Source organism: Eubalaena glacialis, chromosome X (genome assembly GCF_028564815.1).
Source record: "Eubalaena glacialis isolate mEubGla1 chromosome X, mEubGla1.1.hap2.+ XY, whole genome shotgun sequence".
Lineage (NCBI taxonomy): Eukaryota > Metazoa > Chordata > Mammalia > Artiodactyla > Balaenidae > Eubalaena > Eubalaena glacialis.
The window spans coordinates 14476504-14502464 of NC_083736.1; the positions used below are offsets into that span (position 1 = coordinate 14476504).

The window sequence follows — 25961 nt, forward strand, 5'->3', positions numbered from 1 at the left end:
CTTCTGTGTAAACACTAGATTCCTTTGTCTTGACAACTGGACCTGAAGCCATTAGAGTACATGAATTCAGTAAGGGACATAGTACCATGACCTGGCATACCCAGGGAGGAGTGTATTTCAGGAATAAGTGGAGACTGGAAGTCTAAAGTCTGCTGACTGGCCAAGGAGAATGGAGACTAGGGGAGAAGGAGTTTGTAGGAAGTCAGAGCAGTCCTTTGGCATGGTAGGGTTAATACGGATTGCAAAAGGTTGTGGAGTGATTAAGAAACTTTGGTGTGAAGTAGTTATCACAAATTCATTTTGAAATGTTTAAGACTAAAAGTTGGTTTGACTATATGTCATATTTTAAAAATTCATCATGGAAAAGAGGCAATTCCAATAGAATCTTTCTCCAGGTTGCCTGTCTGCCTGCCTTCCTTCCTGCCTACCTTCCTTCATTCCAACACACAACGCCTGTGCGTGCGTGCACATGCTCACGTGTGCATGCGTGTGCCCGCGCACGTGTGCACACACACAGAGCTGGTGATTTAAGGAGTTTAATAGTAAAATGATTAGGAGAAATACATTTATGTAAATGTAATGTGAGAAATGAAACTTGTCTTTCACTGAAGTTAAATCTTATGTGTTTTTGTCATTTAACTCTGTGTCTCCGTTTGAGAGCTAACTAACCCTTGTCACATATCCCATGGTGCAGGAACAAGGAGTTATTGGTAAACACTGGCAAATAAATTCTAGAATCATAGAAAGTCAGTGCTAAAAGAGAACTTGAGCTCTCTTGTCATCTTGGCCAACTCTCACATATTACAGGCTAGGAGACTGAGATCCAGAGAATGTAATTGTTTTGTTCTCCATCAGAATCCTTTGAAGATGGGAAATCTTTGTTCAGATCTTTGTTGCAGCAGATTTGGTATCAGAGAAAGCAATCTATATTAATTTAATTTGGGGGGGCATGCCTTACTATTTTTCTATGGGTAATAACACTAATTAATATCTAAAGTTAAATAATATATTAAAGAATAAATTTGTTGCCCTCTATATGCAAGAAACTAATATCATTTTCCTGTGTTTCCTTCTACGTGATTTACAGTGTTGGACAGATTTCCCTGAGGTACTTCAGGGAGACAGGAAAGGAAGTTTCGCCTTCATAAGTACTTGGAGATGTTAGGAATATATCTGTTCTTTTAATGATTAAAAAATTAAGTTATTATCAAAAACCTTATGTGTATGTGTGAGAGAGAGAAAAGGAATAGAATACTGAACCCGTAGCTTCAATAATTATCACTATGTTTCACCCATCTTGTTTCACCTGTATTCCCATATGATTAATTATACTTTTTCTCCATGTGTAGCTTTAAAAAAATATATTGAATAAACAACAAGATCCTACTGCATAGCACAGGGAACTATATTCAATATCTTGTAATAACCTATAATGGGAAAGAATCTGAAAAAGAATCTATATCTATATCTATAAAAAAAAGTGAATCACTTTGCTGTACACTGGAAACTAACACAACATTGTAAATCAACTTCAATTTAAAGAAAACAACTATTGAGGTATAATTTGCAGACCATAAAGTTCATCCATTTTAAGTGAACAACTCAATGATCTCTAGTAAATTTATGAAATTTTGCTACTGTCACCATATTCCAGTTTTAGAACATTTTCAGCACCCCAGTAACATCCCTTCATGCCTTAGAGTTAATCTCAATGCCCAGCCCCAGACAACTACTAATCTACTTTCTGTTTCTGTAGATTTGCCTTTTCTGGACATTTCATAATAAATAGAATCATACAATATGGGATTTTTTGTGTCTGGCTTCCTTTACTTTGTATAATGTTTTTGAGGTTCATCCATGTTGTAGCATGCATCAGTATTTCATTTCTTTTTATTGCTGAATAGTATTCCATTGTATGGCTACACCATTTTGTCTATCCATTCTTCAGTTCATTGGACATCTGAGTTGATTTTCCTATTTGCCTATTATGAGTAATGATGTCAGGACTTAAATGCATGAAAATCTTTGTGTGAACATATGTTGTCATTTCTTTTGGCAAGATACCTAGGAGTGGAATTGCTGGGTGTATGGTACATTTATTTTTAACTTTTTTTTTTTTTTTTGACCTCTCCGAGTAGCATGTGGGATCTTAGTTCCCCGACCAGGGATCGAACCCACGCCCCCTGCATTGGAAGCGCAGAGTCTTAACCACTGGACCGCCAGGGAAGTCCCTAAATTTAACTTTTAAAGAAACTGCCAAACTAGTTTCTAAAGTTCATGTACCATTTTACATTCCCACCAGCAATGCTTACTATTTCTTAACATATTCACCAACACTTATTATTATCTTTTTTGTTATAGCTATCCTAGTAAGTATGACGTGGTATTTCATTGTGGTTTTTATTTGCATTTCCTTGATGACTAATGATATTGAGTATCTTTTCATGTGCTTATTAGTGATTCCTATATCTTCTTTGGTGAAATATCTACTCAAATCATTTGCTCACTTTTAAATTGGGTGTTTGTCTTTTTATTGTTGAGTTGTATATTCTGGAGTTCTTTGTATATTCTGGATACAAGTCTTTTATCAGACATGTGACTTGCAAACATTTCCCCCCAGTCTGTGCCTTGTCTTTTCATTTTCTTAACCGTGTCTTTTGAAGCAGAAAAGTTTTGAATTTTGATGAAATGCAAGTTATGAATTCTTTCCTGATTGGATCGTGCTTTTGGTGTCACAGCTAAGAAATCTTTGCTCAACACAAGGTCTTGAAGATCTTCTCCTGTTTGCTTCTAAAGGTGTTATAATTTTAGCTCTTACATTCACATCTCTAATCCATTTCGATTTAATTTTTGTGTATAGTGTGAGGTAAGGGTCTAAGTTCCTCTGTTTATATGTAGATATCCACTTGTCCCAGCGCTATTTGTTGAAAAAATACTCTCCTTTCCCTATTGAATTGCCTTGGCATCTTGGTCGAAAATCACTTGATTGTAAATATAAGGGTTTATTTCGCAACCCTCCATTCTGTTTCATTGATCTGTATGTCTGTATGCCATTACTACACTGAATATTTTCTAAAGCAGGGGAGTTACATGAAGGCTTGTGAAGAGGCATTCACATGAATCAGAAGGCTAAATATTTGCTGCAGTGGCACATTTTTAGGTAGTGTTTAGCATCTTACTTAAATGAGTTTGTGGTGTGTAGCATATGCAGAAGCATCCTTTAGTTTCAGTATTCTTGCTTTATAGCCTTCTGACATACTTATTCTCTGGATATAGAATAACCCCTTTGCAGCTGCTTATTTCCCATCTCAGTGCCCTCTTCTGCTGTTTACCACTACCTGTCCTATAGGTTCAAAATGTGATACTGATTGCTGCATCACAGTAGCCTTGTGACCTTGATGATGTCATTTTACTGCCCCAGGCTTTAATTTTCTCATCTGTAAAATGAAAGAATGGAATTTGATCTCATTACTTTTCCAAACGCAATCATTAGTATTTTCCTTCTTGAACAGTTCCAAGGCATATGTAAGTACATCTCTTTTAACTGGTGAAAAAATTATTCCGCTTAACAGAGAATTTAATGATCTTTTATTTTTTTTAGGGTAAGTTGATCATTATCAGGGGATCAAGGCAGGTATTGTTGGAAAGGTACTCCTGGCACACACTTCATCATATATATATATATAGGTGTATATGACATAGTGAACCCATCACTATGTGTAACTGGGTGATCAGGGGGCAGGCATAGGCTCACACATGCTTTTGTGATTAGAAAGGAGAGAAAGAAAGAACAATTTCTTTTACAAAGAAATAGCCATTTTTATAAACTTGCCGAGAAGAAGAATGATTCTTACTGATGAAATCCTTGAAGCTTTGCATATGGCCAACTCTCTACTTGATTGATACTTAAAAGTGTAGGTCCCACAGGCAGGCTTCTTTCAACATTTTCCATCCTTTAAGGGTTTTTTTTTCCTTTGGCATTTGAATGCTTTTATTTTTTTCATAAAATATTCCTAGTTTGGGGGAATGGGAGCCCTTTTCCACAGCTGAAGTTATTCCAAGTTTTATTCCCCCAAAGAACCGGCTTTCTGTTCCTTGAAGCTTTCGGTTGCTACATCTGCTGCTTTATTTCCACTCAGTAAATTGGAACATGTTTTCATTTAGTCATTGATTTGGGGCTTTGTAAAAATCTGAAGGAAATTAGTAAATAGGCAGTAATATAAATGAATAATATTTTGTTGGGAAATTTCTAAGCATAATGAAGTAAGAGGATAAAAAATTTTAGAGGTTAGTGTTTTGGATAAAGATACTAAGAAGCTGAGATTCAGCAGATCAGTGTCAGAAAATGCATATCTTTCAATAAATTTAATAAACACTGGAAATTATTACTGTGTTTTCTGAATTTAGGATTAAATGGTAGTTTCTTTCATGAAGTTTTTAATCTATTTTTCAAGATATGGGTATTTATTACTTTTTCCCTGATAACACTTACAAAAATTTTTAAATCAAGTATAGTTGATTCACAGTGTTGTATTACTTTCAGGTGTACAACATAGTGATTCGATATTTTTGTAGACTATACTCCACTTAAAGTTATTATAAAATATTGGTTGTATTCCCTGTGCTGTATATTACATCCTTGTGTCTTATTTATTTTATACCTAGTAGTCTATATCTCTTAATCCCCTTCCCCTATCATGCCCTTCCCTTCAGCCCTCTCCCCACTGGTAACCACTAATTTGTTCTCTGTATCTATGATTCTGTTTCTGTTTTGTTATATTCATTCACTTATTTCATTTTTTAGATTCCACATACAAGTGAAAACATGCAGTACTGGCCTTTCTCTGACTTAACTGAGCATAGTACCCTCCAGGTTCATCCATGGTGCTGCACATGGCAACATTTCGTTCTTTTTTATGGCTGAGTACTATTCCATTTTGTACATATACATACCACATCTTCTTTATCCGTTTATCTGTTGGTAGACACTTACTTGACAAAGCCTTACTGATATCTGGTGTCGCACCTTATTAACTGTAAGACTTTAGGAATAAACCTGTAATTGCTTCACGGGTATGGTTGCTTTTAATGTATGCAGAAAATGTGTTCTCCTCCCCTCTTTTCTCTCCTTCTCTTCCTTTCTGGGAAAGCAGGTGGTACTATTAACAGGTACATTGTCATCTTTTGCATGTGTACACGAGATTATTCAGCTGAAGTACATTTTCAATTTCACTTTGCATGAAGGTGTACTTTTTTAAAAAATTGATTAGAGCATGCTGGATAAAATATTTGAATCTAATTTAAGGTCATGAATGGACTGAAAATATTATAGGAAAGATTTTTCACTAAATTAAATTCCAGTTATTCACCCACTGTGTACTTACTAAACACAAGGTAGTGTGCTTAGGCGCCACGGGAGACCAAAAGATGAATTAGACATAAAATTGGTAGAATGAAGCTAGATTAATATCTCCTGCCATTAAAGGAAATGAACACAGAATCATAAACACATGGAAGAAATTTCTCAGCAACAACCAAACAAGGAAAGATGCATGAGCTAATGCCATTTTGGGGGGAAAGAGTAGCAGCTAAGGGAAAAATGGAGGCTTGGGGGTGCACTCTTGGCTCTGCCTGCCTCCTTCCAGGAGATGTGTGTGTGAGTAGGCAGATCTTAAGATTTCTTTCTTTTTAAATATTTATTTATTTATTTAGCTGCGCCAGGTCTTAGTTGCAGCACGCGGGACCTTTGTTGCCGTGTGTGGAATCTTCGTTGCGGCATGTGGGATCTTTTAGTCTTGAGATTTCTTACTGATGCTCCAAATCTGAAGTGAAGTGGAATGAGTGGGAACTCTTAGTTTTCCCTTCTCTTGATTGAGGGTCAGTGGACATGACTTCTGGAAAGAGAGGGAAGAAGCTGCAAAAGTGAGTAATCACAGCTGATATCCTGATACCATGGAGTTGAGGGCCAGGGCTCCATGGTGAACTGACGGGACAAACTGAAGCCTGGGAAGTTCCTCCGAGGCCATTGATTTACCTCAAGACTTGGGAGAATGCACTCTGCTACAGAGTTTTTAATGTTGCTTATTTTGGTATTTCCTTCATATTTCAAAATAAGATATTTGTATAACCTCTTGTTGACTTTACAATTTTAGTCATCATTTACTGTCTTCCCTCCCCTGTCACCTTTCCCCTCTTCCACCCCACCAATATAGTATTATTATCATTTTGGTTAGATTAATATTAAGTGTTTATATTATTACTATGGCTATGTAGTCATATAGTAAATTTTTCACTTTTCCTACTGCACAGATTTTTGTTTGCTTTGGAGTGAATAATCATCTTGTTTCTTTTTAGTGTACTTGCCCCTGAATCAACTGTAGACTCCCTCAGTTTTCTAAGGTTACTCTTATGAAATTCTGAAGCATCAGGTATTAGTTTCATCTTTTTGAGGATATCTAAAATGATTGTGTTCTATGCCTGGTATGTAGTTTTCATCATGGCTTCTCCTTATACTGTCATCCTAGGATTCCCTTCCTATTTCTCCCATGTTGGATCTCCTTTATCCTGTACCTCATGTCTTACTCTTTCTTGGTTTACTCTTTTGTTTTGGTAAAGCACATCCTTGAGTAGCTTTCTTGGAAGGGGTACATGGTGCTCAATTTGAGACCTTGAATGTCTAAAAATATCTTTAATTGAACCATCATGCAGGCTGCTAGTTCGGGTATATAATCACAGGTTGGAAATCAGATTTCTTCAGAATTTTGATGGTATTGCTCCAATGAATTCTAGCTTCCAGTGGTATAATAAGAAATCTAAAACCATTTGGACATCTGATCCTTTGTATGTAGCCTTCCCTCCTCTCCCACCCCCTGGTGGAAAATAGTAGAATCTTCTAACTCCAGTTTTTTGAAATTTCATGTTGATGTACCGTGCCATGGGTCTGTTTTCTTCCACCATCCTGGGTACTCAGTGGGCTCTTTTATTTTATTTTATTTTTTCAAAAACAGTGACTCTTTTTTTTAAAAAATTAATTAATCTATTTTTGGCTGCGTTTGGTCTTCGTTGCTGTGCATGGGCTTTCTCTAGTTGTGGCGAGTGGGGGCTACTCTTTGTTGCGGTGCACGGGCTTCTCATTGCAGTGGCTTCTCTAGCAAGGGCTCTAGGCATGTGGGCTTCAGTCGTTGTGGCTTGCGGGCTCAGTAGTTGTGGCGCACAGGCTCAGTAGTTGTGGCTCACGGGCTTAGGTGCTCCGCAGCATGTGGGATCTTCCCGGACCAGGGCTCAAACCCATGTCCCCTGCATTGGCAGGCAGATTCTTAACCACTGCGCCACCTGGGAAGTCCCTCCGTGAGCTCTTTTAATTTAGAAACTCATATTCTTCATTTCTGGGAAATTTTCTTGAACTAGTTAATTGATTTATTACTATTTTCTCTATTCCTTTTTGTGGAACTTTTGTTTGGATATTACCCTACTTTCTTTGAGATTTCCTTAGACTTTGAACCTTTCTATTAAGCTTTTCCTCTTCTGCTGTCATGTTTTTAATTTCCAAGTGCTCTTTTTAATTTTTTGAATATTCTATTTTCAGTAACATCCCATTATTTCATCTTTGCAAATAACATTTTTTATCTCTTATTGAGGCTTTCCCTGTTGACTGTATTAAAAATTTCATCCCTCACTCCTACCCTATTATCTGTCTTATCAATGAAATATAAGCTTCACGAGGATAAGGCTTTTTTTCCTGTTTATTTTTTTCCCACTGATACTTTCCCAGCACCTTAAACAGTGCCTGGGACATAGTAAATGTCTAAATATTTCTGGATTAAACCGAATAATCATTCTGATGATATTAATAACATTAAAATTTTTTCTCCTTGTATAGATCTAATCTGTTTCTTTGAGGCCAATTGTTTTCTATTTTTATTGCTCTGTCTTAGGTTAGAAAATTTTCTGCAGATATCTGGCGGTAGTTCATCACCTGCTTATATTTAAGAATGGGGGCTAAAAAGCTGATTGGAATTCATGAGTAAATGGATGGGACTTGCCATGTGTGGGCTTCATGGTAGAATGATCTGGCTGGACCATCTTCTTGGAGATCTCTTGATGTTGATATCTAGATCTTCCATCTTGGCTGGTCCAATTGCCTGGAGCACAGTCTTCTAGTCTCTGGGTAAAATAGTCTGGGAGCAGATAGGGAGAGGGCTGGAAGTGTCTCAGCGTCCAGAGTCCTACATTTACTGTTCTCAGTGTGGCCCCTGTGCCTTCATCTGGGCCTTGTGTCCTCCCTGGAGAAGAAAATATTTCTAGCATTTTTCTGGAGTGGGAGAAAGGCTGAAACTGTGCAGAATGTGTGAGAAAAATCTCAGAATCTAACTGCTCCTAAACTCCTTCAATCAGCTTTTTAAAAATGTAGGAATGGAACATAATAGTATAGTTCTTTCTTATGTTAGTTCAAATAAATATTTGTTGGTCATTTACTATATTCTGAGTTATCCAGGTGAATTAGAGGCAGAAGGGACCACAGGAGCAGGGATCCTGAAGCCCAAAACAGCATGAGGTGTAGCTGGAACCAGATCTTCAAGGGTCTTGCCGAGGTACGCCCTTCTCCTGAAGGATGGGAAATAGGATCCCCTATCAGTTAACTTTCTTTACTTTTCATTACTTTCCTCATTTTACCCCTACTTCTTGAAGAGTTTGGTGTCACCAGTTCTTGAGAACTGGGGGCTTCTCTGGTCCAAAGTGGTTACTCTCTGCCTTCTCTACTGCTCATTCAGCTATCAGTCACTCATCCTTTTTCCCAATTCCAAATTTAAACAACTTAAACAAGAAAATTTTAACAGTTCTCATCACTGTTCTGTTGATGAGGTAAGAGTGAGATTAGTTGCAAACATTCAAACTACTATCTTTACTCAAAAGTCATACTTATAGGACATTTAACAAAATATCAAGACAGCAGAAACTAGGAATCCTACACATTATCAAACCAAGATTTTAGTTTAAGGTGGTCCCAGGTTGATAGTGCCTTTAGGTTTCTGGCAGAAGTAATAGAAGAGGAACCCACTTCCCTCTTAGGCCCTGAAGTATTCCTGTAGGTAACATTTAGAATTAAAGGTTGCATTCAAAGTTAAAGGTTGCCAAGCACTCTAGGAAGTGGAACACAATGGCAGAGAGCCCACAGAAGCAACAAAACAGTAGGAAATACAGACCCCTCAGATTTTGGAATTATCAGACACAGATTGTTAGGTAATATGTTTAGTATATTGAAAGAAAAGGAGATGAAGAAAATGAGTAAGTAGCCAATCAATTATAAAAATGGAAAAGCCATTTTGAAAAAAGACCAAATAGAACTCCTAGAAATGAAAAATTTAGTAATTGAAATAAAATGAAAGACTGGCTTAACAGGACATTAAGTATAGTTGAAGAGGGAACTGGTTAACTGGACAGCAGATAATAGAAAATTATCCAGGATACCTCACGGTTAGACAAAGAGCTTCAGAAGGAGAGGTGAGAGAAAATGGTGGAAAGACTATTTGAAGAATCACTTACAGTTTCCCAAAGTTAATGGGATGCCACATGGTTCAGAAATTCCGACAACACTTAGCAGCTTATGAAAGAAAAAGAAGGTGAAGAAGTACACATGCAGATGCAAGGTAAGATTGGTATTGCAGGGTACCAAAAACAAAGAGTAGATCTTAAAAGCAACCAGAGAGAAGACAGACCACCTACCAAAAAACAATGATTCTATTGACATCTGACTTCTCAACAGCAATAATGGAAGCCAGAAGACAGTGAAATGTTATTTTCAATGTGCTGGGAGAAAATAGCTATCAGTCTAGAATTCTGTACTCAGTGAAATCATCTTTCAAGAATGAGGGCAAAATAAAGAGTTTTTAGTTAAAATGACTAAGCTTGCTACTAATAGGCGCTCAATAAAGGAAATTCTAAAGGATGAACTTCAGACAGAAGGTATTATCATAAAAGAAATTGTAATGGAAATCAGGAAAATTTAAAAACTGAATGGTATCACATATCAAAACCTATGGGAGTATATTAAAGAGATACTTGGAAGAAAGTTTATAACCCTAAATGTTCACATTAGAAAAGAAGAAAAGCTGGAAGTTAATGAGCCAAGCAACCAATTTAAGCTAGAAAAAGAACAATAGGATAAGCCCAAAGAAAGTAAATGGAAGGAGATGAGCAGACATGAATTGAACAGAAGACAAGCATATAATTTAGAGGCTCAAAAAAGTTAAAAGTTGGCTTTTTGAAAAGAGTACTACAACTTGACAAATGTCAGGTGAGATTAATGAAGGAAAACTAGAGTGATGACACAAATGGTATTAGGAATGGAAAAAGAAAATTACATATGCAGAGATTAAGATGATAAGGGGGGTTTGAACACCTTTATGGCAGTAAATATGAAAATTTATTAGACAAAATGAATAAATGTCTAGAAAAATATCATTTATCAAAACTGACTTAAGAATTAGAAAGTCTGAATAATCCTATAACAGTTAAAGAAGTGAAATCATTAAAAATCTCGTTTCAAAGAAAACTGAGGCCCGGATGGTTCTGCTGTCATGTTTTACCTCACATTCAACAACAACAACAACAACAATTTTCGATCTCATACAACCTATTCCAGAGCATAGACAGGGGGAACAGTCTCCAGCCGAATCAAGCGTATCAGAGGACCATATGAGAAAGGAAACTGACTTGTCAGTCGAACTCATGAATATAGTTGCAAAAATCCTGAACAAAGTATTAGCCAACTAAATCTAGCAGATAGAAAAACCTGACCAAGTTGGGATTATCCTAGGTCTGCAAGAGTGTTTTAATATTAAGAAATTCATAGTGTAATTTACCATATTAATAAATCATAAGGAAAAAAATCATACCATCACCTCAACAGATGGAGATGTGGCTTTGGTTAAAATTTGACAATGAATCATCATGAAAAAAAGTCTCAAAATAAATGGGAATTTTTGTAATCCATTAAGGGGTATCTACAACAAACCTACAGCAAATGCCATACTTAATGGTGAAATAGTGAAAGCCTTAGCTTTGAGATCAAGAGAAGACAAGAATGCTCATGTCACCATTATTTGACTCTATAGTAGGTGTTGTAGCCAGGTAAGGAAGAAATAGATAAAGGTACTGAAAAGAGGAAAGAAAACTGCTGTTAATATTTATGATGTAATTTTATCCAAAAGTATATTCACAACATACCCTTACATCATCTTTTACAAAAATAGCGCATTTGTTTTGAAAAATTAAATAGTAAAAATGAAATTAATCAGACGTGAATCTGGAGGCAGGTTCTGTTTCTAGTAACTCGCAGGGCTGTCAGCAGGGACAGTGAGTCACGGACCTCACCTGGTTTGTTTCCTGTCTCTCAGGGATCACTGTCTTTTGTTGCCTGATTTTCTGGTGTCTAAAGAACTGTTTGTTTTATATAAAAAACATCTATATGTTTGTTTCTGGCTGTTAAAAAGGGGAGGGTGAATGTGGCCTCTGTTTCTCCATCTTGGCTGGAATCAGAAGTCATTTAATTAAATGGCTTATTGCTTCTTAGTCCTCTTTTGTTAATGAAGGGTTGTTTTAACATACACTTCATTCTGGTGCAAGACCTCTCCTTTAAAAGCAAGCATAGATTTTGTGTTTTGTTGGTTTTTTCATTTTATTTTTAAAATAACTCGTAATTTAAAGGCCCAATCCATGAGGACCTATAGTGTGGGGGCCCTGAGGTGGATAATTCCTGAGGCTTTTGTCATTCTCTGTTGCTACATGCTTTGTTACCGAAAGCTGTTCAAGGTCTCACCACCTCTGGAGTTTTGACTCACTGATGTGTTTCATAAATGTTAATGAAAGACAGATTGAGAGAAATCACTGATGGGCCCACATGGTTGTACCACATCCATGCACTGGCTCAGGAGGAAAATCTCTATGAAATTACTGAGTTACCTTTGTGGAAAGCCCCAAACTCTACCTTCTAGCTTGTCTGATCTAGCTGGGTCAAATCAAAAGTGATATACAAAAACCTTTATGTTCTTGGCACATTGCTATGATTTATTTTATTTTATTTTTTTGTTATCTGAATAATTATTTTCTTAACATCTTTATTGGAGAATAATTGCTTTACAATGCTGTGTTAGTTTCTGCTGTATAACAATCAGCTATATGTATACATATATCCCCATATCCCCTCCCTCTTGCATCTCCCTCCCACCCTCCCTATCCCACCCCTCTAGGTGGTCACAAAGCACTGAGCTGATCTCCCTGTGTGATGCAGCTGCTTCCCACTAGCTATCTATTTTACATTTGGTAGTGTGTATATGTCCATGCCACTCTCTCACTTCGTCCCAGCTTACCCTTCCCCCTCCCTGTGTCCTCAAGTCCATTCTCTACGTCTGCGTCTTTATTCCTGTCCTGCCCCTAGGTTCTTCAGAACCACTTTTTTTTTTTAGATTCCATATATATGTGTTAGCATATGGTATTTGTTTTTCTCTTTCTGACTTACTTCACTCTGTATGACAGACTCTAGGTCCATCCACCTCACTATAAATAACTCAATTTCATTTCTTTTTATGGCTGAGTAATATTCCGTTGTATATATGTGGCACGTCTTCTTTATCCATTCAACTGTCGATGGACACTTAGGTTGCTACCATGTCCTGCCTATTGTAAATAGAGCTGCAGTGAACATTGTGGTACATGACTCTTTTTGAATTATGGCTTTCTCAGGGTATATGCCCAGTAGTGGGATTGCTGGATCATATGGTAGTTCTATTTTTAGGTTTTTTTGTTTGTTTGTTTTGTTTTTTAATTAATTAATTTATTTTTGGCTGCATGGGGTCTTCGTTGCTGTGCGTGGGCTTTCTCTAGTTGCAGTGAGCGGAGGCTACTCTTAGTTGTGGTGCACGGGCTTCTCAATGCGGTGGCTTCTCTTGTTGCGGAGCACGGGCTCTAGGTGCGTGGCCTTCAGTACTTGTGGTGCACGGGCTTAGTAGTTGTGGCTCATGGGCTCTAGAGCACAGGCTCAGTAGTTGTGGCGCGTGGGCTTAGTTGCTCCGCAGCATGTGGGATCTTCCTGACCAGGGCTTGAACTTGTGTCCCCTGCATTGGCAGGCAGATTCTTAACCACTGTGCCACCAGGGAAGTCCCTTATTTTTAGTTTTTTAAGGAATCGCCATACTGTTTTCCATAGTGGCTGTATCAATTTACCTTCCCACCAACAGTGCAAGAGGGTTCCCTTTTCTCCACACCCTCTCCAGCATTTATTGTTTGTAGATTTTTTGATGATGGCCATTCTGACTGGTGTGAGGTGATACCTCATTGTTGTTTTGATTTGCATTTCTCTAATGATTAGTGATGTTGAGCATCCTTTCATGTGCTTGTTGGCAATCTGTATATCTTCTTTGGGGAAATGTCTATTTAGGTCTTCTGCCCATTTTTGGATTGGGTTGTTTGTTTTTTTGATATTGAGCTGCATGAGCTGCTTGTATATTTTGGAGATTAATCCTTTGTCAGTTGCTTCATTTGCAAATATTTTCTCCCATTCTGAGGGTTGTCTTTTCGTCTTGATTATGGTTTCCTTGGCTGTGCAAAAGCTTTTAAGTTTCATTAGGCCCCATTTGTTTATTTTTGTTTTTATTTCTATTTCTCTAGGAGGTGGGTCAAAAAGGATCTTGCTGTGATTTATGTCATAGAGTGTTCTGCCTATGTTTTCCTCTAAGAGTTTTATACTATCTGGCCTTACATTTAGGTCTTTAAGCCATTTTGAGTTTATTTTTGTGTATGGTGTTAGGGAGTGTTCTAATTTCATTCTTTTACATGTAGCTGTCCAGTTTTCCCAGCACCACTTATTGAAGAGGCTGTCTTTTCTCCACTGTATATTCTTGCCTCCTTTATCAAAGATAAGGTGACCATATGTGTGTGGGTTTATCTCTGGGCTTTCTGTCCTGTTCCATTGATCTATATTTCTGTTTTTGTATCAGTACCATACTGTCTTGATTACTGTAGCTTTGTAGTATAGTCTGAAGTCAGGGAGCCTGATTCCTCCAGCTCCGTTTTTCTTTCTCAAGATTGCTTTGGCTATTCGGGGTCTTTTGTGTTTCCATACAAATTGTGAAATTTTTTGTTCTAGTTCTGTGAAAAATGCCATTGGTAGTTTGATAGGGATTGCATTGAATCTGTAGATTGCTTTGGGTAGTATAGTCATTTTCTCAATGTTGATTCTTCCAGTCCAAGAACATGGTATGTCTCTCCATCTGTTTGTATCATCTTTAATGTCTTTAATCAGTGTCTTATACTTTTCTGCATATAGGTCTTTTGTCTCCTTAGGTAGGTTTATTCCTAGATATTTTATCCTTTTTGTTGCAGTGGTAAAGGGGAGTGTTTCCTTCATTTCTCTTTCAGATTTTTCATCATTAGTGTATAGGAATGAAAGAGATTTCTGTGCATTAATTTTGTATCCTGCGACTTCACCAGATTCATTGATTAGCTCTAGTAGTTTTCTGTTAGCATCTTTAGGATTCGCTATGTATAAATATCATGTCATATGCAGACAGTGACAGTTTTACTTCTTTTCTGATTTGGATTCCTTTTATTTCTTTTTCTTCTCTGATTGCTGTGGCTAAAACTTCCAAAACTACGTTGAATAATAGTGGTGAGAGTGGGCAACCTTGTCTTGTTCCTGATCTTAGTGGAAATGGTTTCAGTTTCTCACCATTGAGAATGATGTTGGCTGTGGGTTTGTCATATATGGCCTTTATTATGTTGAGGTAAGTTCCCTCTATGCCTACTTTCTGGAGCGTTTTTATCATAAATGGGTGTTGAATTTTGTCAAAAGTTTTTTCTGCGTCTACTGAGATGATCATATGGTTTTTCTCCTTCAATTTGTTAATATGGTGTATCATTGATTGATTTGCGTATATTGAAGAATCCTTGCCTTCCTGGGATAAACCCCACTTGATCATGGTGTATGATCCCTTTAATGTGCTGTTGGATTCTGTTTGCTAGTATTTTGTTGAGGATTTTTGCATCTATGTTCATCAGTGATATTGGCCTGTAGTTTTCTTTCTTTGTGACGTCTTTGTCTGGTTTTGGCATCAGGGTGATGATGGCCTCATAGAATGAGTTTGGGATTTTTCCTCCCTCTGCTCTATTTTGGAAGACTTTGAGAAGGATAGGTGTGAGCTCTTCTCTAAATGTTTGATAGAATTCGCCTGTGAAGCCATCTGAGCCTGGGCTTTTGTTTGCTGGAAGATTTTTAATCACAGTTTCAACTTCAGTGATTGTGATTAGTCTGTTTATATTTTCTCTTTCTTGCTGGTTCAGTCTCAGAAGATTGTGCTTTTCTAAGAACTTGTCCATTTCTTCCTCGCTGTCCTTTTTATTGGCATATTGTTGCTTGTAGTAATCTCTCATGATCCTTTGTATTTTTGCAGTGTCAGTTGTTACTTCTCCTTTTTCATTTCTAACTCTGTTGATTTGAGTCTTCTCCCTTTTTGTCTTGATGAGTCTGGCTAATGGTTTATGAATTTTGTTTATCTTCTCAAAGAACCAGCTTTTAGTTTTATTGATCTTTGCTATTGTTTTCTTCATTTCTTTTTCATTTATTTCTGATCTGATCTTTATGATTTCTTTCCTTCTGCTAACTTTGGGGTTTTTTCTTCTTTCTCTAGTTGCTTTAGGTGTAAGGTTAGGTTGTTTATTTGAGATGTTTCTTGTTTCTTGAGGTAGGATTGTATTGCTCTAAACTTCCCTCTTAGAACTGCTTTTGTTGCATCCCGTAGGTTTTGGGTCGTCATGTTATCATTGTCATTTGTTTCTAGGTTTTTTAAATTTCCTCTTTGATTTCTTCAATGATCTCTTGGTTATTTAGTAGTGTATTGTTTAGCCTCCATGTGTTTGTGTTTTTACAGATTTTTTCCTGTAATTGATATCTAGTCTCATAGCGTTGTGGTCAGAAAAGATACTTGATATGATTTCAATTTTCTTAAATTTACCAAGGCTTGATTTGTGACCCAAGATATGATCTGTCCTGGAGGATGTTCCATGAGCAGTTGAGAAGAAAGTGTATTCTGTTGTTTTTGGATGGAATGTCCTATAAATATCAATTAAATCTATCTGGTCTGTTGTGTCATTTAAAGCTTGTGTTTCCTTATTTATTTTCATTTTGGATGATCTGTCCATTGGTGAAAGTGGGGTGTTAAAGTTCCCTACTATGATTGTGTTACTGTCGATTTCCCCTTTTATGGCTGTTAGCATTTGCCTTGTGTATTGAGGTGCTCCTATGTTGGGTGCATGAATATTTACAATTGTTATATCTTCTTCTTGGATTGATCTCCTGATCATTATGTAGTGTCCTTCTTTGTCTCTTGTAATAGTCTTTATTTTAAAGTCTATTTTGTCTGATATGAGTATTGCTACTCCAGCTTTCTTTTGATTTCCATTTGCATGGAATATCTTTTTCTATTCCCTCACTTTCAGTCTGTATGTGTCCCTAGGTCTGAAGTGGGTCTCTTGTAGACAGCATATATACAGGTCTTGTTTTTGTATCCATTCAACCAGTCTATGTCTTTTGGTGGGAGCATTGAATCCATTTACATTTAAGGTAATTATTGATATGTATGTTCCTATTACGATTTTCTTAATTGTTTTGGGTTTGTAATTGTAGGTCTTTTCCTTCTGTTGTGTTTCCTGCCTAGAGAAGTTCCTTTAGCATTTGTTGTAAAGCTGGTTTGGTGGTGCTGAATTCTCTTAGCTTTTGCTTGTCTGTAAAGGTTTTAATTTCTCCATGGAATCTGAATGAGAACCTTGCTGGGTAGAGTAATCTTGGTTGTAGGTTTTTCCCTTTCATCACTTTAAATATGTCCTGCCACTCCCTCCTGGCTTGCAGAGTTTCTGGTGAAAGATCAGCTGTTAACCTTAAGGGGATTCCCTTGTATTTTATTTGTTGTTTTTCCCTTGCTGCTTTTAATGTTTTTTCTTTGTACTTAATTAAAAAAAAATAAATCTATTTATTTATTTATTTTTGGCTCTGTTGGGTCCTCGTTGCTGTGTGTGGGCTTCCTCTAGTTGTGGTGTGCAGGGGCTACTCTTCTTTGCAGTGTGTGGGTTTCTCATTGTCGTGGCTTTTCTTTTTGCAGAGCACGGGCTCTAGGCACACAGTCTTCAGTAGTTGTGCATGGGCTTACTTGCTCCGCGGCATGTGGGATCTTCCCGGGCCAGGGCTCGAACCCATGTTCCTTGCATTGGCAGGCAGATTCCTAACCACTGCGCCACCCGGGGAGCCCATGTATTTAATTTTTGATAGTTTGATTAATATGTGTCTTGGCGTGTTTCTCCTTGGATTTATCCTCTATGGGACTCTCTGTGCTTCCTGGATTTGATTGGCCATTTCATTTCCCATATTAGGGAAGTTTTCAACTATAATCTCTTCAAATATTTTCTCAGTCCCTTCCTTTTTCTGTTCGTCTTCTGGGACCCCTATAATTCGAATGTTGGTGCGTTGAATGTTGTCCCAGAGGTCTCTGAGACTGTCCTCAATTCTTTTCATTCTTTTTTCTTTATTCTGCTCTGTGGTAGTTTTTTCCACTATTTTATCTTCCAGGTCACTTCTCCGTTCTTCTGCCTCAGTTATTCTGCTATTGATTCCTTCTAGAGAATTTTTAATTTCATTTATTGTGTTGTTCATCATTGTTTGTTTGCTCTTTAGTTATTCTAGGTCCTTGTTAAACGTTTCTTGTATTTTCTCCATTCTGTTTCCAAGATTTTGGATCATCTTTACTATCATTACTCTGAATTCTTTTTCAGGTAGACTGCCTATTTCCTCTTCATTTGTTTGGTCTGGAGGTTTTTTACTTTGCTCCTTCATCTGCTGTGTGTTTCTCTGTCTTCTCATTTTGCTTAACGTTCTGTGTTTGGGGTCTCCTTTTTGCAGCCTGCACGTTCGTAGTTCCTGTTGTTTTTGGTGTCTGCCCCCAGTGGTTGAGGTTGGTTCTTTGGGTTGTGTAGGCTTCCTGGTGGAGGGGAATGGTGCCTGTGTTCTGGTGGGTGGGGCTGGATCTTGTCTTTCTGGTGGGCAGGGCCGCATCTGGTGGTGTGTTTTGGGATGTCTGTGAACTTAGTACGATTTTAGGCAGCCTCTCTGCTAATGGGTGGGGTTGTGTTCCTGTCTTGCTAGTTGTTTGGCATGGGGTGTCCAGCACTGGAGCTTGCTGGCCATTGGGTGGAGCTGGGTCTTAGCGTTGAGACAAAGATCTCTGGGAGAGCTCTTGCTGATTGATATTACGTGGGGCTGGGAGGTCTGGTGGACCAGTGTCCTGGACTCGGCTCTCCTACCTCGGAGCCTCAAGCCTCACACCAGGCTGGAGCACCAAGACCATGTCAGCCACATGGTGGATGGTTTAAGGAGCCCTGCCTGGGCACCTGGAGTGTAGTGGGTGTGCCGTGAACCGCAGCCCAAGATCTACGTGCCCAGTGGAATCGCAATCCGCCAAGGAAACGCAGAGCTGAGCTCCTATTCTGGCAGCAGGAGAAAGGGTATGATTTATTTTTAAGGCATAGAAAGTTGTCCAAATATTAGCCCACATATTACAGATTTGGAAATAAACTGCATATAGTTATGTAGAGCACGGTGTGCTTTTCTAAGGAGTTTGTAAAGAATGTGGTTTAACTTGGCCAGTGTGTGATGATAAACTTATTTCTTGCGTGTGATCATGAGCCTTATTTATAATTCGATAGCAGATGTTTGTTTTCATTGTTAAGTTACAACTCAGACGTTCTTGGCTTAACTCCAGCTTTCTCTGTATCTCACAAAATTTTTTTAAAAAGTTAGAATGAAACTTTCTTTCAGAAGATGCTTCAAATGGGGCCAGATTATTTTAGAAACAGATTTAATTATCCCTGATAATAAGGATCAGTGGGAGAAAAGGAAGTTGAGATCCTTGAAGAATCCCCAAATATCATTTTAGTCGATCATTTTCAGCCTCTCCTACTGCTATCAGACCCACTCACTTACAGGGCAGCAGCACTGCCTTGTTGGGATTCTGGATTTCTGGCTCCCAACTCAAGCTAATGAGCAGTGTAATGGCTGAGAGCTTGGGAGAAACAGGAGAGGAGCCAAAGGGCCTAGAGTATTTGAAACTAAATAATTAACATCAGATTAATTGGGGATTGACTATCCTTCCCGTGCTGCATTCCAGTCTTTTGATCAAAGGGTGTCATTTCCTTACTGTTTTACACTGTCTTAATCACAACAGCCTATATAAATATTTGGATTTTGGATAGGAGGAAAATGAAAAAGGGATTGGAAATAGCATGTACTCTTTTTTTTAAGAAAAAAGAAAGTCCTCAGATAGATTTTAAAAAGTTAAACATGTTAAATGCGATAGCTCTTCCCAGTTAACAAGTGGAAGAGTGCTGTGTGTTGTTTTCGGTGGTCCTTAACAGTGTGTGTTTTTCTTTTCAGCTTCTAAGTCAGGATTGTTACCTCCACCACCTGCGCTTCCTCCGAGACCTTGTCCATCGCAGGTAGGAGACGACGTTGATTTCTGTGAACTGTCTGTCAGTAGGCAGTTGTCTTCCCACTGTGGTTCCTTTGCGAGGGTTGATCACCACAGAACTGGCAGGTCAGGTTCCCAAGATGATGTCTGGACTGGACTGGGAGAGCAGAGCGGGGTTGAGTTTCTTCCTATCCAGCCAGCCCCCAGCCTCATGTGGAAAAGGGACAGTTTCCTCAATAAGCAACCAAGCAAATGTGTGAAACAGTTCAGTCTTGGCTGTAGAGGGTTGCATGTGGTTTTCATTACAGAGAGAGGAGCAGAAGGGGTGCCTCTCCGATTGGCGCTGGGGAACGTGGCTTTTCTGTGCAGTATGTGCAGTCTGAGTGCCTGTATTTTCCTCAGTGTTTTAGGAGCTGTGTTAATTCTGCATAAACTAAAAATAAATGGTCATCAGCATGGAGTTAGTGCGCCCACAGTGCTTTTTTTAGGATGGTATTTTCCTTTGGGACAAAAAGCTGAATCAGCAGCGTTGGGAGACTGTATCACCCGAATCTGTTTCACCTGTGAATGAATTCCGCCTTACTGACATGTGCTACTATGGCCTTATACATGAACGCTCTTTGTAGAGTTGAAAATGAGAAGCAAACAGCAAATCCGTGGAGTGTGGTAAAGAGTGCTACAGATCCTTCCTTTCATTAATTGCTGCTGAAGAAACTATCTTTAAAGACCCTCTCTGACTTTGGGCAGGAAATGTTGAGAAATTTCTCTATAAACAGACCCAGTTTCTACCTCATTGCTCTGGGTAGTTCAGAGCATACTTTTCCATATGGTGCATCTCAGGACTCGCTGAGTCACTGAAACCACTTTAAACGTTGGCTTGTCCTTCTTTTAGAGGATTAGATGGTCTTTAGTGTCCCCTCAACCTCGAGATGCAAATACCATGAGACATGGGCTTCCTCCTTCAGTTTGAAGGGTAATTAAAAGCCCTCTTCCTCCTGACCCACATATAAATAAGTGAGAACCGTTTTTCAATATTCCAGCGTTAGCTTTATGAGAGATTAATTAACCAGTCAACAAGTGTTTATTGAGTCCCTGCTATTTACTACTGCCAAGCTTTAGTTCCATCCTTGCCCTTCCTTGGCTGTGATTTCTACTCATTTAAATTATTAGCTGTGTTTACTGAGCATCTATAATAGAGCACGCATTTGTGCTAAGTGCTTTCAATGCATTATTTAATCTTCACAAAAACCCTATGAAGTAGGTATAAATATTAACCTTAAAAAAACCCCCAAAAAAACAGATGAGGAAGTTGAAGCATACAGGGGTTAAGCAAGTTACCCAAGGTGACATAGCTAGTAAACAGTGAAGCCAAGGTCCATCTCCTGAAGGTTCCTCCGCCTTCCCATTGTTGGAGTCAAAGTATCCGTGTGTACAGGAAGACAGGGCTCCATTGCACTGGCAATTGAGGCTTTCACCACGTCCCCCAGGAAGACCTAGATGAGCTGATGCTCCTGATTTACACCAACAGCAAGCCTGTCACAACATTAGTGGGCATTCCGGAGGTGCTTATCTACGAGCTGCTGGTTTCAGACCAGGACTTGGGAGCCACCTGGATGAATGCTTGGAAGACTTGTCTGAAAGGGCTTTTGTGACCAACCTCCTTATGTTTCTCCTGCTGCACAAGTGACAGTAGTTAGTTCCTGGTTGTGAACCGTGCTGCCGCTATCAGCAGTCCTCATCTGAGCTGCTCTAGGTGGGCTTCCTGCCTGCTCTGGGGCTTGGTGACTGAGGAGCTGATGGGGGCCTGGGAATTCTGAAGTCATTGTTAACGAAAGAGACTGCTTGTTTGTCTATCAGATTTCCCATCACAGTGTAAACAGTGAGCCTAGCGCTCAGCCCAAGCCTCCAGCTCAGCTGCCTAACTATGGAGTTTTCAGACTATAGAAACAGGTGTGTACGAAAAGCAGGCAGAAGAGCCCTCCACCCCTTCGCTCCCCTACACTCTCCCCCTCGCCCACTGTACGTGGGACACACACGGTCAACAGAGGAAGTCCTGGCTGATCCACACACGGTGGTGTTTAGTCTTTGTGCCATGTCAAATTCCTACTGTTGGCCCCAGGAGAAAGTCACCTAACCACCTGTATGGGGCACCTATATGTTTCAGTCTTTCCCAAACTACCTGTGATGAAGCATTCTCCTGGGAGATATTAATAGGGCTGTGTGGTAAGACAGATTTGCTGCCTCTGTACCTGCTCTGGGAGATTAGCAGTGCACGCCAGCTCATTAAGGGCTTTGAAGTCCTACAGTAAAGCAACCTGGTCAATTTTGTTAAAGCTGGCAGTTTTCTAGCTTGTGACCATTCATCCCTTTATTTATAAAATACTGTTAATATCCTGAGGGCGTAGCAGTTAGGACACATGATTATACACCAGCCTTAAGGTATTGGTAAGAACATTTCCAAATATCTTTAATCTGTCACCTCATCTGTATATTATGTGATTACAGTTAAATTTTTATATCTTATGCCAATAGGTTTCCCTAGAAGAGATGAAAATGAAAAAGAAAGTTTACCACACATTAGCTTGGGATTTCAAATTGTTGTGTTTTCGGTTTGTTGTGATTTCTTTGTTGCTTCCTCATGAGAGAGGAAGAAGGAACAGAAAAGCAACAAATTTTATTATAGAGGACTTAAATACTCTGAGTTATTCTTTTGCTATGTTAAAATTTTTTTGACTGTTCCTTGGTATATATGGACAATCAAGGTGACTTTGGAAAAATATATATATATACTTAACTACAGAGACTTCTTTTGTAGGGCTTAAACTGTAGTACTTAGGGGAGAAACCAGGAAGCCTGGTATAATTAAAATCATTGTATTTATTAGTAGCTTTGAGAAGAGATTAAGATAAAAAGTTTTTGGATTTAACATTTTCATATTATATAAATTGATAAACGGGCAAGACTAGATTATAATAAAGAAAACATTTTATTCCCCCAAGAGGAACACTATTTAAAAAACTATGTGGCCAATCAGTAATGCACTATCAGTTTTTAAGTATGTAAGAGAGTTTGTACATTTGCAGATACGTGCACAAAGATATATATATATATATGTTTATATATATATATAGATAGATAGATAGATACATACATACATACATACGTACACCAGAAGTCTGTCTCTACTTTTATCAGGTGAGAGATGAGGTTTAGGTTTTCAGCATAAAATGCAGCCTCACTGGCCCTTACTTAGACCAGACACCACCATGATATGAACATCTGGATTAAGTTATACAAATGGGGCCCTGGAGTTAGGAAAAGGAATAAATTCAAAGAAACTGATCTTATTTTTCATGCTATATAGGTAAGATCAAGAAGGACCAAGTGAGTATATAAAGAATCAAATGTTTTGGTCCCACGTTTTCCTGTGGACAGGCCAGAGAGCAGGGTGTAGTATTTTGGCTCAGGCTAGAGGCCAGAGGTGACACTTTTTTTTAAAAAAAAAAGACTGATTCATAGTGTAAATGATTACAAAGCAATTAGAGGTAACTGTTTCATATGGAGCAGTGTTAAAATGAGAGTTAGTTAAACTTATTAGCTCATTGTTTGTGTGCATATGAACTGAGTAAAATGCCATTCACAGGGTTGGTGCTTGTCCTGTTTTCTGCTCGGGGCCTGTGTGGTACTTCAATAGCCAAATCCCTTTAATAGTGTTGATCTCGGGCCAGATTTCTTATAGCAATTGTGATAGAGCCACAGCGTCAGTGTAATTATCTTTAATAAAGAGAAGGTTTTTTTTTTTTGGTCCAAAGGATAATCTTTTCAGTTTTGTATTAGCACCACATCTGATGAATTGCGGCTCCCTGTAGACTCATGTGCTCCGAATTTTCCTACTTATACCACTAATTTCTCACTTTATAACGGCAAGTGCTCTTTGCGAGCAATGCAGTGAGCGCTACAATAGCACTGGGGGATGAAAGCGCTATGGAGGAAGCATTTTAGCAATACTTCTAAGCTCAGAGACCAAGAGGGCTTCGTGCAAGGGCTGAGGTTACCAGTGAAATGAGTTTTACAGAAACAAGAGAACTTTTCTTTTTAATGGCTGAGGGGTTCAGAACATTACTGAAGAGAAAAAGCAAATGCAAAGAAACAGGTGTACAAGAGGTCCCTGTGTGTCGGAGGAACTGCCCGCAATTTGGAAAGCTAGGAGATTTTAGAGGAGAGAGATTTCATGTTTGGAGGCGGCAGTGAGGAGCAGCCAGCCTGCTCACTTGAGTCCCGGTGGTGCCAGAGCTGTGGGAGAGGAAAGGCCCCCTGATGAGAGAGTTCTGTCTGGGGAGCAGCTGCTGAGGGGACAGCACAGGGTGTCACTCAGCCCAGCAGCGCTCACCCTTGCAGACACCAGCATCGTTTGGGGGAGCTTGCAACCTACTGAGGCCTGGGCGATGGGAGTTTGTAGAAGCTCCCCAGGTGATTCTGAAGTGCAGTCAGGATTGAGAAGCACTGGATTAAGGTGAGAGGAAGGAATGTTCAAAGAAGAAGTTGAGAATATAGGGGACCTGTTGATGCTCCACCCCGAGTTCTTAAAGGGCACGGTGGGAGGCTTTCTCAAGCTGAGGAGGGTGGGAGACACGGTGTCCGGTTAGGGGATATATCCAGACCCTGTGGGGACAGGGACCCCGATCACAATGAATGGCCTGGGGGTCCCGGGCTTCTGGTGATAACTGATTTCAGCAGGGTCAGGGGGCATGATGGGAAGGTCTTGCTGGAATGACTAGTCGCTGTGTGCCTCCAGTCCTGTGTGTACTGTTGTGAAGGACTGGCCATGAATACAGATGGCCTTGAAAGGAATCCATAGTCCATTCAACTAATCTGTCATCTGACTTTGCCATCTGGCTAGGATCAGGTCTCTAAGGCAATACTGAATCCAGTAGGAATATGCTGGGCATGCTGCTGTACTTCAAAGCCAGATTTCTTAGATACAACTTGATATAAAATACTCTCTTCATTTAATTTGGAAGGGAAGACTGAGGCTCACTTAAACTCAAATGGCAGTTTGTAGGCCCTGAAGTTCTGAAATATTTGATATTCCATGCTTTTTAAAAAAAAATACATTGTCCTTGTAAATGAATATCTTTTCATTTCAAGACTGCTTTCCTTAAGTTAATATAGTTGATGATACAAAATAGTAAATTCTCCTGGGAGAAATTAAGGGTTTTAGAGCTCTCTCTTTTTTTGGCATTACTAGTGATTATGTAAGGTTATGTAATATGTTTTTAAAATGTAAATTTGATTAAAGTATAGCATGCATACTGAATCCATTTTAAATGCATACTAAATCCATTTTTAGGAGAGTAAAATGAAGTATTATCTCACTGGCAATTTTCTAATATCTATAAGAAAACAGCAAGAAACATTCTTGAAATGTAAACAATATAGAAATGTTACTGCTTCTAAAACTTTATGGCTTTTTTCTTTATCAAATTAAAACCCAGTGGGCATATATCACATATCATGAGATCTTTTGCTATAATGTATTCACATGAGCTCATGTAATGTACATTAGTTACTAAATCACCTTAATATATTGGTTATACAGATGAAGCATATTTGTAAGCTTTCCAAGGTATATACAGCATCCTGATTTTCACTCATCAAAATATGAATTTAGTATATGTCAAGAGGTAGTCTTCTATGTATTTATGTATTAGAAACTCAGTAATTATTTTGAAGAGAATTTACAAACATGTATCACCTAAGATGCCATCTTCATTTTCTTCCAAAGTGTTACTCTCTTCTGTCCTACAGTGCATGCTGAAGATTAGCTGAAAATCACAGTATGTTAGTGAGTGTTTCAGTGATTAAGGAAAGAAGATCTAGGTCCAGGATTTATCTTCATCTGTGATGATGAAAGAACGTAATGAAAGCTGTACAGCATTATACAAATGTGTCTGTCTGTGGTCTTATTCTTAGCATTACTATTATGAAGCTCTATGGCTTTGTGGGAAGTAAGCAAATTCATCTGACAGACCTACTATCTCTTCTAGAAAATGAGAAGATTAGACTAGATAGATCCTTTTAGTGCTTAAGGTTTCTGATTATGTGTTGTATTCCTCTGTCCAAGAAAAATTTTGTTGCAAATATAGATGAAACATCACAAAACAAAATTGAGGACAAGATGGCTTAGACTAATTTCTCCCTGCTCTCCCACTGCTAAGTACAACTAAAATCCCTAGGCATAATATGGCAGAAAGAGGATTTCAAAAGATGTAAAGAGGAAAGGGCTGACTAGGGCCTCAGGACTTGAGGAATAGCATGGTAGTGAGTCCCCTGAGTTTTAACAAATCTTTCATATATCCTGGACTGGGCACTGGAGAAGCCTGCAACCCAGAACCACTGACAGATGCAAACAAAAAAATATACTCCCCAGCCAAAGCACTGGGAAGGAGGTAG

General features: G+C 38.7%; 1 protein-coding gene across 5 annotated transcripts in view; it reads left to right on the forward strand.

Moving 5' to 3' along the window:
• The window catches only part of REPS2 (RALBP1 associated Eps domain containing 2), a 232560-nt gene that overhangs the window by 153027 nt on the left and 53572 nt on the right, over positions 1–25961 (forward strand). For all 5 annotated transcript variants that reach the window (XM_061178368.1, XM_061178371.1, XM_061178370.1 and 2 more), the window contains one exon: positions 19475–19536. In XM_061178368.1, the coding sequence (XP_061034351.1) occupies positions 19475–19536 (62 nt within the window). The remainder of the gene's footprint in view (positions 1–19474; positions 19537–25961) is intronic.